Source organism: Dromiciops gliroides, chromosome 6, assembly GCF_019393635.1.
Source record: "Dromiciops gliroides isolate mDroGli1 chromosome 6, mDroGli1.pri, whole genome shotgun sequence".
NCBI lineage: Eukaryota > Metazoa > Chordata > Mammalia > Microbiotheria > Microbiotheriidae > Dromiciops > Dromiciops gliroides.
The window spans coordinates 127,383,305-127,397,621 of NC_057866.1; the positions used below are offsets into that span (position 1 = coordinate 127,383,305).

General features: G+C 42.1%; 2 protein-coding genes across 6 annotated transcripts in view; both read right to left on the reverse strand.

Annotated features, from left to right (window-relative positions):
- Positions 1–717: 717 nt before the first annotated feature.
- Positions 718–1,116, reverse strand: LOC122732628 (40S ribosomal protein S12-like). The gene has a single exon (XM_043972902.1). The coding sequence runs from the start codon at positions 1,114–1,116 to the stop codon at positions 718–720; it is 399 nt and encodes a 132-aa protein (XP_043828837.1).
- A 4,703-nt stretch (positions 1,117–5,819) lies between these two features.
- The window catches only part of HOPX (HOP homeobox), a 39,289-nt gene continuing 30,791 nt past the window's right edge, over positions 5,820–14,317 (reverse strand). For all 5 annotated transcript variants that reach the window (XM_043973435.1, XM_043973436.1, XM_043973434.1 and 2 more), the window contains exon 3: positions 5,820–6,572. In XM_043973435.1, coding sequence (XP_043829370.1) covers positions 6,495–6,572 — 78 coding nt within the window. In that variant the 3' untranslated portion in view covers positions 5,820–6,494. The remainder of the gene's footprint in view (positions 6,573–14,317) is intronic.

Here is a 14,317-nt window from a genome sequence, read left to right on the forward strand (position 1 = left end):
CTTGACACTTACTAGCTGTGTGACCCTGGACAATTCACTTAACCCCAATTGCCTCACCAAAAAAAAAGGGGGGGGGATAAATAAATAAATAAATGAGTAGAGACTTGAAACTGTGTTCTTTGATTCTAAATCCAGCCTTCTTTCCACCATATCACATTGCCTTTTTTGTTCTACCAGTGTTTCAGGGTCAGTTTATCTTAAGTTGAACTCATCCCCTTCCTCACTTGAGCCTGCCCTGCAACCTGCTTCCCAACTTTCCTATTTCATTAGATGGCATTGTTCTCCTCCTAGCTGCTTAGGCTTGTGCTTTCCAAGTGATCTTTGACCCCATGACACCCCTCCCCCCATGTCCCCAGCCATATATATCTAATCTCTTGTTGAGTCTCCTGGATCCTATCTATACAATGTCTCTTACATACCCTTCTCTCCACACATACTACAACCCCCCACCCAAGTTCAAGCCTTCATTGCCTTTCACCTGGACACTTGCTAAGGGTCACACAGCTAGTAAGTGTTAAGTGTCTGAGGCCGGCTTTGAACTCAGGTCCTCCTGACTTCAGGGCCAATGCTCTATCCACTGTGCCACCTAGCTGCCCCCTGTATTATTACTCTTATAAAACATAAATATAGATCACAGACTCCCTTCCCATATCCCCTTTTTCCCATCTCCCCACTTTCCTTTTTTTTTTCTCAAATCAGACCAAGGTTTTTATTTACTCATTTCTTGCATTTAAAATATTCTTGGTTGACATCTTTGGCCTGAGATTCCTTGCCATAGTCTTTAGCAACAACGCAACTGCAGCCAACCACTTTGCGGGGCTTCCCTTCTCTGTCAGTTTTACAGAGGCCTACCCACTCACCCAGCTTCTTGTTGTCATCAACCTTAATCAAGTTAATTTGGTGCTCAGCACACAGGGCTTCAACCAATTTTACATACATAGGTTCATCACAGTTGGGAGCAAGAACACAAAGATGGGTTTGGCGTTTGTCCAAGGCTTTGGCGGCTTCACAAATTCCACAAGCTAGGCCAACGTGGATGAGTGCGGTCTTCAGCACTTCTTGTAGAGTGGTGTTAACGTCCATTACACCTCCAGCAGCAATGCCTTCCTCCGCCATGGCAGCGGTTCACCGGTGAAGCTAAATCTTGAAAACACCCGGGAGCCTCTGCCTCCCACTCAGTTCAGCGGCGACAGGGAAAGCTCCCCACTTTCCTTTTACTCTCTCTCTCCCTAAAGAGCCACCTTGACAATAAAACCTATTGGAATATATACACCTTGAAGTAACAAGTTAAAAAAAATTAAACATCAAAGAAGTTCTTTTAACTTTTAACTAGAAGTTTCTCCACACTCAAATAAAAGGGTATTGGGAAGCCCGGATCACAGGTCTAACATTAGTTCCCTAACTTAAGATCAGTTGAAAGGGATGGCAATGTAACTGGACCACCACAGAAGTCCAGTATATAGTGGAGGGTCTTAAATGTCAGACTAAGGAGGTTCTCTTTTACACTAAAAGTAATAGGGGATCTCTGATGGCTGTGGAGAATGGGAGGGACATCATCAGACCAATGTGATAGGAAAATTATTGTGGCTACTGAATGGAGTATAGATTGGAGAAGGGAGAGACTGAAGGCAATACAAGTTAAATGAGGAAGAAGTTCAACAAATTAGGGCTCAGGGGCCTTGGAGTGATCAAAGTTGGTCTTAAATGTACATGAACAGGGGCAGCTAGGTGGCGTAGTGGATAGAGCACTGGTTCTGGAGTCAGGAGTACCTGAGTTCAAATCTGACCTCAGACACTTAAGACTTACTAGCTGTGTGACCCTGGGCAAGTCACTTAACCCCAATTGCCTCCCAAAAAAAAAAAAAACGTACATGAACAAGAACAGAGCCCTGGAACATAAAAGTATGCCCAGTGTTAGTCTTGGCACAGCAAAATTGGTGAAATATGTAGAGGACATCGCCATTTCTCTCATAAAGAGAAATAAACTCACAGTTTGGGAAATTAACTGGGAACCGTCAATCTTTTTCATTCTCTTCTACTCTTTGACCCTAGGAGCAATAGACATCAAGAAATTTCTACTCCAGACACCAATATGGAGGAACATTTTGCTCCTCAAGTTTACTGGAGGGGAAGCTAGGTATGTAGTGGATAAAGCACCAAACCTGGATTCAGAAGGACCTGAGTTCAAATCTGCCTCAGACACTTGATACTTACTAGCTGTATGACCCTGGGCAAGTCACTTAACCCTCATTGCCCCACAAAAAAAAGTTTACTGGACCATTTTACACCTTCTGTGGGAGGCAGTATGGCACTGTTGTTGTTCAGTCATTTCAGTTGTATCCAACTCTTTGTGACCCCATTTGGGGTTTTCTTGGCAAAGATACTGGAGTCATTTGCCATTTCATTCTTTTTTTTTTTTTCAGGGCAATGAGGGCTAAGTGACTTGCCCAGGGTCACACAGCTAGTATGTGTCAAGTGTCTGAGGCCAGATTTGAATTCAAGTCCTCCTGAATCCAGGGCCATTGCCCTATCTACTGTGCCACCTAGCTGTCCCATGCCATTTCATTCTGCTTTTCATTTTTATAGATAAGGAAACTGAGGCAAACAGGGTTAAGTGACTTGCCCAGGGTCACACAACTAGTAAGTGTCTGAAGCTAGATTTGAACTCAGACAGATTGGTCTACCTGCCTCTAGACTCAGCACTCTATCCACCACATTGCCTAGCTGCATAGTAGATGGGAATTCTGGCCTTGGAGTCAGGAAAACCTGGCTTTCAATCCTACCTCTTCTACATACTAGCTGTGTGGCTACAACGAAGTCATTTAGCTTCTCCCGGCCCTGTTCATCTCTCTAAGACTAAAAATCATAGGTGAGTTGTGAGTCTGCATCAGTGGAGGAAGTTTCCACACCAGGAGTTCCCCATCATCAATAAAATCACAAGTTTGGAACAAAACCAAAAAATGTCTATAATTTAGACTCCCATTCAGAAGCTATTGGTCAGGGCATGCCAAACTTTCCCCACTAATTAATATATCTGGTCCCCAGGTGTGTTCTAAAGGAACTGTTCCAAGTGAGTCATGCATTTTTTTTTTAAAGGCAGGTGTAACAATTCCCTTGGTTTTGCTTGACAAGATTAATTCAATAGGAATTTCAAGTTAGCTGTGGGATGAGTTAGGGAGTTAGTTGTGTATGTGGGGTGGGGGTGTGCACCACACTGGGCTCCCAGTCATCTCTATAGCAAAAAGGCAGTCCCTACTGTAAATGAACTTTCATTCTCATGGGGGAGACAATATATATAGGGGAATGGTAGCCAGCTAGGTAATGAAGCTGGATAGAATGCTGGCCCTGGGGTCAGGAGGACCTGAGTTCAAATCTACCTCAGAAACTTCGTAGCCATTCAACCCTGGGTAAGTCACTTCACCCTGTTTGCCTCAGTTTCCTCATCTATAAAATGAGCTGGAGAAGGAAATGGCAAAACTACTCTAGTGTCTTTGCCAAGGAAACCCCAAATGGGGTCAGGAAGAGTCAGGCAAAACTGAAATGATTCAACAACAGCCAGAGAAGGAATCTGGGATCTGGGGAGCCACAGGAATAGTGAGTTGATACATAGGGCAGTTGATTGACATGTCTTTATAGAAGCAATAGTAGTATTAATTTTATTATAGTGCCCAAAGCAAGAGGTGAAACATGTGGGTGGTAGGAGGAAAATGTTCTGGAAGTATGGTAGCAGGGAAGATGGAAAGATGGCCAATGAGCAACTGGACAAAATGTGAAGGGTGTCCTTGTTGGGGGTTGGCTAGCTAGAATGAGGTAGGTTAGTTTGCACTTAATCACTCACCAATCAAGACAGCTCAGCCCCAGGATGGGTGTTCCAAAGCTTAGTGGATTCCACTAAATCCCTCAGGCCTTGTCTAGCTGTAACTCTCTCATCCTGTACTTGTGCATTTCATATTTTCTCAAGTATAGCTGCTACCTTTATTCTATTAAATTCATTCATCCATCCATCTATCTATCTATCTATCTATCTATCTATCTATCTATCTATCTATCTATCTATCTATCTATCTACAGGGCAATGAGGGTTAAGTGACTTGCTCAGGGTCACACAGCTAGTGTCAAGTGTCTGTGAGGTCAGATTTGAACTCAGGTCCTCCTGAATCCAGGGCCGGTGCTTTATCCACTATGCCACCTAGCTGCCCTATTCTATTAAATTCATTAGCTTCAGTTAATCACTGTAACCTGTTGTGATTTTTTTTTTTAGAATGGTTTGATCATCTAGCATAAGTTGGGGCTTCTGCAAATCTAATAAGTAAACTATATGTACCTTGTGATTTAATAGCAACAGGACTTGGATAGATCCCAGGAGCACCCCACTAGAGACTTCTGGCTGACTGTCACAAAGGGCCTGCATTGAAATTCTCCTTCCTTCCTCATCACATGCCAGCCAAGGGCACCATTCCCAGACCCTTCTGCTCAGATAAGCAAAATAAGCAGAGATTTGATGACAAAAGATGCCCTTCTGAACTGTGATGCTCTACCTAGCTTTCTCCTCTCCTCATTCCAAATGCACATCTCTGCTGCTAACTAGAGGGCTGGGCTGTGGTGGAAAGCATTCTAGAATGTAGTCCAGGTTTCACTTTTCACTCATAACGAGTGGCATTTGGCCAGTTACTGAGCTTATATAGACTTCTTTTTGCCATACGGGGAACATAAACTTCGCTCTCTACCTCAAAGGATTGCGACGAGACCAAGCTACATGAAAATACTTTGGCAATATTAGAGGCTCTATAAATGCCAGGTGTTTGCTGTGTTCATTCCGTTCTCATCCATGACTTGTCACTCTCTTGTTTTCTGCGAAGGGCAGGCCAGGGCCCAGCCCTGTGCACAGACAGATGGTCTGAATACCACTAATAGAGTTGCACAGGGAAACAAGCCAGATCGGAGATTCTATTCAATTTAAAGCCCAGCGCTCTGTACATTTGTTTATGGATGAATTACTTGAAGGCATACAGGCTAAAAGCACGCCAAGCATGCTTAATAAGGACTCGTAAACATTTGTATGCTGTTCAAATGTGAATGCTTTGTATTTTAGGGGGTTTTTTAGTCTAAATAAGTGGAAACATGGACTGTGCATGCTAGATGGTGGTTCAGAGGTGTGCTGGGGACTTTTCAAACTTGACACTATATAACAGGAGCTTTCATATGTGGGGCTCTTACACAGAGTGTGTTGCATGTTTACTGAAAAACCTAGAGGCTGAAATGTCTTTTGGTCAGTGTTAGTGGCAGATTAAAACCCCCCAAAACTCTCTGAAACTCCTAGATAGAAAGATACATCACCCTCTCCACCCCAGATTGATTGAACAAACTAAATAAGATGTACCCTCCTTCCCAATCCTGAGTACGTTCCTAGAAATGTCTTAGGGGTCAAGGAAACGGGGTGCAAATGTCTGCATTTCTTTGTCAATTGCCTCCATGTCCAGGTTCTCACAAAGTATGTGTTCTCTCACGCACAACACTGCCCTGGGACCCTCAGTTGTCAGTCTTCTCTGGCCTCCCAGATTGTAAGAGGGGGTTCTACAGAACAGGAGATTCTTATTTCCACACCACAAGCCCAGGACCATAACAGGTGAAATTATCCACTGAGACAGGCCCAGGTGAAGAACTTCACTTTGACTACCCTTGGAGGTCACCCTATTGGATGACCCGTCTTTTCCTTGAGCTCCACAACCACATGTACTTAATTTTCCCATTACAAATCCGTACAATGCTACAAGACTCCAAAGTGTTTCCAACAAAAAGTTATGGTTTTATTAACAATATCATTTCAGGAAAAAGTAAGTTTATTTTATTTAGCCAAATAAATTGAATCCATGCATTTAAATAAAATGAAATCAGGGCCACTCTTGCTTTCCTTTTAATTGGTATTTTTTTTGGACTGTTGTGGACTTTCTGGGCTCTTCCCACCTAATTGGGCCTTGTCCAAGTTAATGCAGCCAGTGTCTCGGAAGCTGTTTCATAATCTAGGTGCCTTGAGAATACTTAACTGTATCCACTTAGTTGAACTGAACATAAGGAAAATTAATTTGTAAAGCACTCTTGGAAGGCATTCTTCCCCCACCCCCAGCTCTTTCTTTTCAGCAGAAGCACTGGTGGGAGGCCTCTGCTATTGCTGTGAGGTATAAGTAAAGGGTAAACTGCAAACAGTGACACACTGTGGGAATAATCTGTTCAGGAGCTATGGAATACGAGCCCACCTATTGCATTACTTTCCCAGCTAAGCCATTTGTTATATTTAAGTTGCATAGAGCTTCATATAACTTCTTTTCTGTTATGTACGTTTTAAAAATAAAACATGTTAAATAGCAGAGTGGCTAACATTTGAACATACAAAACTATACTGCAAAACAAAAATAACTTGACTAAACCCAGGGGAGGAATAACAGACAGTCTTCATGGTGTGGATGGAGAAGATGGAGGTCTCCGGGTCATCTTCCTCAATCTGTAACAGAGCCACATTCTGAGGGGAGTCCTTCGGACTGCCGCCACTGAGCCAGGCGCTCCTTGAACCATTTCTGGGGAGAAATGCACAAAACTACAGTTATTCTAAAGAAACAGGAATTATTTAGTCACTTTCAAAAAAGGTGGTGACTACAAGTCTGGATGTGGCTGGAGGGGGAGTAAGTGTCCATGGGACTATCTCCCTTCCCTTAACTACCAAAATATTTGAGATCTGTTATTCACAGGCAGATCAATTCAATTCAATAAACAGCCACCCAAGCACCCTCAAAGGTTGAGTGGCCATAATCAGGTGAAAGGCTGGTCAAAGATTTCCAGTGGGCAGAGTCCAGAGGGACAGAGATGAGGTGGCAGCCTGGGTGGTCCTCAATGATTTTAACCTAAAGCCAAAGGGAAGTTGGAAGCGGATCTGGTGCCCAGATAGAAAAAACAAAAGCAAAACATAAACAACAACAAAATCCATCTTGGATTCTCTAAGAATCTAGCTAAGGAAATTAGGCCTGAGCTTGGAATGGGATCAGGGAAGTCCAATAAAAAGAAGAGTGACCCTTCAGTAGCAGAAAAGAACCCTGGGAACTGGAGAGGCCAAGGAAAACAAAGAATGCCTGGAAAGAATGATTGAATGCTATAACCCTGTACCAAGGACTGATTTAATACTTCCTGTGTTGTATAGTGCTTGAAAAATTATGAAGTGTTTTATACATTATCCTTTTTTAATTTTAATTTTTTTGTGGGGCAATGACTTGCCCAGGGTCACACAGCTAGTAAGTGTCAAGTGTCTGAGGACGGATTTGAACTCAGGTCCTCCTGAATCCAGGGCTGATGCGTTATCCACTGTGTCACCTAGCTGCCTCCCAGGATTTACAGATTTAAAAATAATCAGACACAAGAATAGCACAGACCAAGTGGGTGGGGATGAGCTACTATCTGCAGACACCTGGGGAAGGGAGTAGATCAGGAATCAGTGAAATGACTGGAAAATGAACCAGAGTAAGTGACTCTAGTCTTCTGATTTGGATTGCTCTTGGGGGCTGCCCCAGCTGTTCCATTTCAGTTCAACAAACATTTATTAAACTCCTGCCGTCTGGGCGGCATTGTACCAGGCCTGAGGGAGGCACAAAGATAGATGAACACAGGTGAGTCACTAACTTCACTGCCTGAAAAGGAAAGGCTCGTAATGAGATGTCTCCTAGTGCTTTTCCCTAACTCGTAACCAGAATTTCCACGGCTCAAGCCAATGGGTAACATGCTTTACTTCAGGAATACTGGCATGCCTTTATTAAACTGTAACACCAAATATTAGTCTCCTGTTGATTCCATGCTCTAATATGAGTTTGGTATAGCACAGTTTCCTTGAAATAGTGTTTTTGGTTGTTGTGGTTTTTTTCAGGGGAGGGGGGAAGGCTTCTTTTTTGTTTGTTTGTTTTGCAGGGCAATGAGGGTTAAGTGACTTGCCCAGGGTCACACAGCTAGTAAGTGTCAAGTGTCTGAGGTCATATTTGAACTCAGGTCCTCCTGAATCCAGGGCTGGTGCTTTATCCACTGGGCCACCTAGCTGCCCCTGGAACGCTTCTTTAATAGAGAAGGCCTAATTAATTGAGACCTCAAGTAACCGCAGCTGAATAAAATGACAAAGTATTATAGATGAAGAATGGCACCTATGCACACACATGGAATATTAAGTACTGGGGACTGGAGGATCCTTTTTCATAGCATGACCCACTTTAATACAATGAGCTTTAATTAGCCTTTTTGTAGAGAGCTGCCCTCTAGGCTGTCAACCCTATTACAGCAGACAATGACAATCAATTTGCATTAACTAGTAGCAACTTCAGTATGGAACAGAGTTGTGTTTCCATTGAGCCGGCCACTCCAAAAAAATATTATAGAGCATTTTAATCTCAGTACCAAAACTGTCATTATGGTCTATCTTGAAATCAAGTCAGCCTGAAATTTAGTAGGCCAGCTGTAGTCCCTCAAAACTCTGTCCCTAGTAAAACACCCGATGTGTTTCCCCTCCTCCTCACCTAGAATAGATTCAAATTACTTAAATTACTCATTTAAATTGGTCCTGATTATGGTTCCTGGCCCGACCAACTTATTCTGTGTTCCATCACCCCCTGGGTAAGGAAATCTAACCTTTGATTGTTCATAAATGAACATCCTCATTACCCTTAGCCACTGATAGGAATTTATTTACTCTGAAGAAGAGAATTCGACCCTATGACTGGGAAGGACTGGTAAAGAACATGATTTCTTTTTCAGCTAGCATCTTACATCTCACTAGCTAACATCTTTTTCTTTCCAAAAGGAGAGCTTTGTTTTTCAGCTCTTGCATTGATGAAACTTCCAAATTCACTGAGCTCTGGGACTGGGCCCAAAAGTATTGAGAGAAGTTTACAAAAAAATACTGAGCCCTTCTCTGAAGGACAATGACAGCTACATTAGGTTTGAGTTGGTCATAATAGAAAGACCAGATCTTTTCTACATCCCCCGGGGTCTGCTGAGAATTCATTTCCCAGCTCTTTCTCCCCCTATCTATTTGAAAAAAAGAGAAAGATTGGGTTACTGGGTTTGTGATTTTGTGAAGTTCCACTTGATTTAACCCAGTAGGTTTTAACCTAGATGTTGTTGTCATTGGGTGTGTGTGTTGGAGAGGTGGTGGGTGTTGTCTGGACTTAAAATTTATAAGGAATTCCCAGAGTGGAAAGTCCTCTGCCAATGCAGATGGGAAGTCCCTCTAATTGTATAGACTTGGGTTTTCTGGGAGTGCTGAAAAATTAACTGACACACACCTACTTTATACTGTAGCAGGGGATTCCGCCATCCTGCCCTGTAGATATCTAAGCAAAATGCCTTCACAAAAACTCTCTGACAAGCATCAACCTCCAAATTCATCTAGAAAACAAAGCCTTTCTTATTTTCTTTCTTTTTCTTTTTTCTTTTTGTAAGGCAATGAGGGTTAAGTGACTTGCCCGGGGTCACACAGCTAGTAAGTGTCAAATGTCTAAGGTCAAATTTGAACACAGGCCCTCCTGAATCTAGGGCTGGTGCTTTATCCACTGCGCCACCTAGCTGCCCCCCTTTCTGAATTTCATGATGATAAAATGGCTCTGGTTTCTCACAGTGAAATAAGGACTTCTACAGGAATTATATGGAAGCAATATTCCTAATTATATCATTAGGACCACTGAATTTTTATGTAAAGACTCTCATGCAAGGCTCCCTTCCCCCCTTTTCTTTCTCATCTCTTGTCACGACTCCTGCTTCTTCCCTTCACCCTGACATTCCTACCAGCATTTGGAGGAAGCATCTCAGAGATATAACTCATGGGAACACAAAGTCCTTCCTTGCCCTCGTTAAAGCAGTCCTTCCAACTCATTAGGATGATGTAGTAAAGGGAAGCTTTGCAAGAGAGAAAATAACCTAGAACAGGGAAGATAAAGAATAGAAATCTCAAACTTCTTTGGGCAGCTCTCCACCTTTTTTGCATCATAAATCCTGGTAGTTTAGTAAAGGCTAAGGACTCCTTCTCAAAATAATGTTTTTAAATGCATGAAATACATAGGATTACAAAGGGGAACCAATTAGATCAAAATACTTTTTTTTTTTAAATGCATAGTTCCCAAATTAAGAACCCCTGCTTTGGTGTTGATGACCTAAGTCATAAGCCAGTGTTATGTTCTCTGGGGTAGGGTGGCTCTGGGCTAAGAGCAGATCCTATGGTAAAGTTGAGTGAACGACTGCCTATATGGTATTATTTTAAGTCACCAAATACTTAAGCTGTGCTCAAGGCCAGATCATTAGTTAATTACTCAGTCACCTTAGTGCTGCTTCCAAGAGCCACTTGTTATAAAACTCAAGTGATAGATGGAAGGGGATAACTCATGAAATCATGAGTCTGAATTAGTTCATCAGGCCAAAGAGTTGTTATCTCCAACAGCACTTCCTGAGGAAATGGGACCCACTACAGAAACATGTGCATGTGTTAAGTCATTCAGAGATGTCTCAGACTGGCTAGCTTGCTATGCTAAGAGGGCTGAGCCTCTAAAGACCTTGGGATTTATAGTCTTTTCCCACCACGGGAAGGAGAATGAAGGAAAGGTAGATAGTGTGGCAGGGGTGGGGGAAAGCACTGGATTTGGAGTTAGAAGACTTGGGATTGTATCTCGATTCTATTACTTAGTCCCTGTAAGATGCTGGACAAATTATTCCCAACATTGCAGCCTTTCTAGACTTTAGTTCACTCATCTGTACAATGGGGTAGTGGCAGCTTAGATGAAGAAGGCCCTGCACCTAAAACCCTGGAGGGAGGGTGTTAGATCTGGTATCAGAAGAAACGGTTCAAAAGTCTGCCTTAGAGAATTCCGCACTGTGTGATTCTGGGCAAGAAACTTTACTTCATCTCAGTTTCCCCAACCTTAAAATGGGGGTAATAACAGCACCCACCTCCTAGGGTTCTTGGGAAGATCAAATTGGACAACATCTGTAAAGTGCCATTACCCCAGGAAGACAGCTGTTGACAGACCTGGGTGTTATTATTATCATCATCCCTATTGCACCATTAGGGAAACTGAGACCCAGGGAAGTTAAACAACTTGTTCAGTAACACACAGAAATATAATGCATTTAGTGGCCAGTAACCTCTTTCTGGGACTGGGTCCCTTGAACCCATCCCATCCATACTCCATCCCTCCCACTCCGATCTGTCGCTCCCCCCCCCCCCCCCCCCCGTGATGGGAGGGGAGGGGAGGAACCAGGACATTTCAGCTTCCCTAGACCAATGGAACTACTGTTTCAGATTTGGGGGCAGGGGAGGGCCAAGGCCTAAGAAGTGGAACATCTTTTCAGCAGATACATACAATGTAGTAGTGTATGTAGGACACAGAGTTACTTCATAGCACATTTTTATAAACTCACAGTTCTTTTGGAACACAACAGAGTATAGGAAGTAGAGGAGGGCTAAAAAGAGGCGGGGTAGATTGAATTTGATATGGGCTTACATAAATATAGAGCTTAAACGTTCGCAAAATGCTCCTGACATTAGGTTGTCAAGGGATTCTCATTCAGGCATGGGCTAGAGCAGGGGAACCCCAAGGTACTTTCCAATTCCATGATTCTATAAATTATCTTCCTAGGATATCATATGAAAGAAATCCTGCTCCCTCCTCATTTCATTTCTTTTCTTTCTTTTTTTGTGGGGCAATGGGGGTTAAGTGACTTGCCCAGGGTCACACAGCCAGTAAGTGTCAAGTGTCTGAGGTCAAATTTGAACTCAGGTCCTCCTCACTCCAGAGCCAGTGCACCACCTAGCTGCCCCGCCTCATTTCATTTCAACCCACCAATTTCAAATACAGCTTAGGAAATCTTTTTTAATAGCCTGAATTGCCAGTTACTCTACATGTGGGAGCAGTCAGGGGAAAAAACTGGAATTTGCATGCAGCATGAGTTTGTTCTGGTCTCCTTAATCTGTGATGGGAACAAGTGTCTTTTGGCATAGCAGGAATCCTAGGTAGTAAGCTTTCAATTAAGCTTCCATTAACAAGGGAAAAAGGGCCCCCCACCCCCCCTTTTTTTTTAATATAACATTCCTTGATTTCATTCAGTTAAAAACCTATTATGAGCCAGACCCTGTACCAAGCACTTTCTCCTTCATCCTTCTTGGGTAGCCAATTCACCAACTCTTCCAGATGACCATTTAACTACTTGACCTTTGTGGAATATTTTCTGTCATTTGGTTACTTATTTGTACCACTCCATCGAAGGTTAGAAAACAGTTAGGTTATTTCTATATTGCTAACTATATTGTTCAAGGGCAGGTTATAGGGCAGGGGGTAGAGAAAGGGGACCCAAGCTCCTAGTTCATTTCTATGTTGATTGTTCTTTTTATAACTAGTCTTCACACAAACTCCTTCCATTTAAAAAAAAATTTTTTTTGGTGAGGCTATCGGGGTTAAGTGACTTGCCCAGGGTCACACAGCTAGTGTCAAGTATCTGAGGCTGGATTTGAACTCAGGTCCTCCTCACTCCAGAGCCAGTACTCTATCTACTGCACCACCTAGCTGCCCCAAACTCCTTCCATTTTTACCATGCCAGGAAGCTCCACATAAGAAGAGCTCACATTTACATGGCACTTTAAGTGCTTTGCAAGTGTTACCTCAATTAATCCTTCTAAAATCCTCTAAGCTATGGGCTATCATCATACCCATTTTTTCAGATAAGGAAACTGAAGCTGAGAGATTAAAGTGACACACAGAGAAACTGAATTTATGTCTTTCTGAGTCCAGGTTCAGCATTCCCTCCACCATACCAACCTCCAATCACCATCATCTATATTTTACAGATAAGGTAACTGATGTCTGGGGAAGGATGACAGAAGAATAAAACCTTTTTTTTAACCATATAAATATTTTATTTTATTATTTTTGAGTTACATTTAGAGATAGTTTTCAACATTTGTTTTTATAAGATTTCTAGTTTCAAAAATGGAAACTTTTTAAGGCATGTACCAATGGATCATTTATTTGGTCTCCGTATCTCCAGAACCTAGATAAATAGTTATTTCACAGAATTGACAGGCCAAAAAATATATGTGCTTTTTTTTGGGGGGGGGAATAAATAATTTAATGTGAACTTATCAGAGATGGGAAGGGTACCTCAGTCATTACTGTGTACAGACACAGACCTTGAACCTGTCTCTAGGAGAAAGGAAAGTCCTTGCCTCCACAGTATTTTTTTTTCCTAAACAGACTTTGTGATTTTTAAAAAATGTCTAATTTCATCATGAAACTTCCTAGGAAAATAGAAGCTTTTTAGCTTGTGCTATTAGATCCCCAGTGCTTGGCATATAGGAGGTGTTTAATAAATGCTTGTTGATTAAATTATCAAAAATAATTTTCAATCAATGTTGTAGCTAGACTCTCTGTTAAAGGCAGATAGAATAGTTTTCTTGTTGAACCATGTGTAAGAAAATGATCAGTGGGGCAGCTAGATGGCGCAGTGGATAGAGCACCGACCCTGGAGTCAGGAGGACCTGAGTTCAAATCCGGCCTCAGACACTTAACACTTACTAGCTGTGTGACCCTGGGCAAGTCACTTAACTCCAATTGGCTCACTTAAAAGAAAAAAAAAAAGAAAATGATCAGTAAGATAAATCTTGGCAAATGAGTCAATTGGCTAACTCCAGTCTGGATTTACTATATCCTGTATAGCCTGGATTCTGACAAAAATCAAATGATAGTTATTGACTGAGCTATTAGGTATCTAGGATGGTCTGAGCTTTGATTAATGTGTGATTAGGGGATATCTGCCTTTTATATCCACACCTGGAAAATAGTGTGAAACATATTGGCCCATTTGTGCTTCACCATGAAGATTAAGTACACGAAGCAGGATCCGTCTGCAAATTATTACTGGACCTATAAGCTTGACATAATGGACCAAGTGATAGGCCTGAAGTCAGGTAGACCTGGGAAGGTATCCTGCCTCAGACCTTCACTGGTTTCTTAGCCTCATTTTCCTTATCTCTAAAATGAAGATTATAATTTATATACCAAACAGGTCTACTGTGAGCTTCAGGTCAGTCAACTAGCATTTTATTAAGTGCCTTCTATGTGCCAAGCACAGTGCTAAGCTTTGAAGATAAAAAGAAAACAAAGGCAGAATTTTTTTTTAAATCCTACTCTCAGGACCTGACAGTCTAATAGTGACCGTAAAATGATTGATGACCGTTAAAGCTAACAGCTAGTCCTTATTTTGCATTTTACATATGCTCTCTCATTTGAGCTTTACAACAACCTCA

Bases quoted from the DNA above. Each gene is read 5' to 3' on its own strand.
- LOC122732628 (XM_043972902.1), bottom strand. From the start codon at position 1,116: ATGGCGGAGGAAGGCATTGCTGCTGGAGGTGTAATGGACGTTAACACC.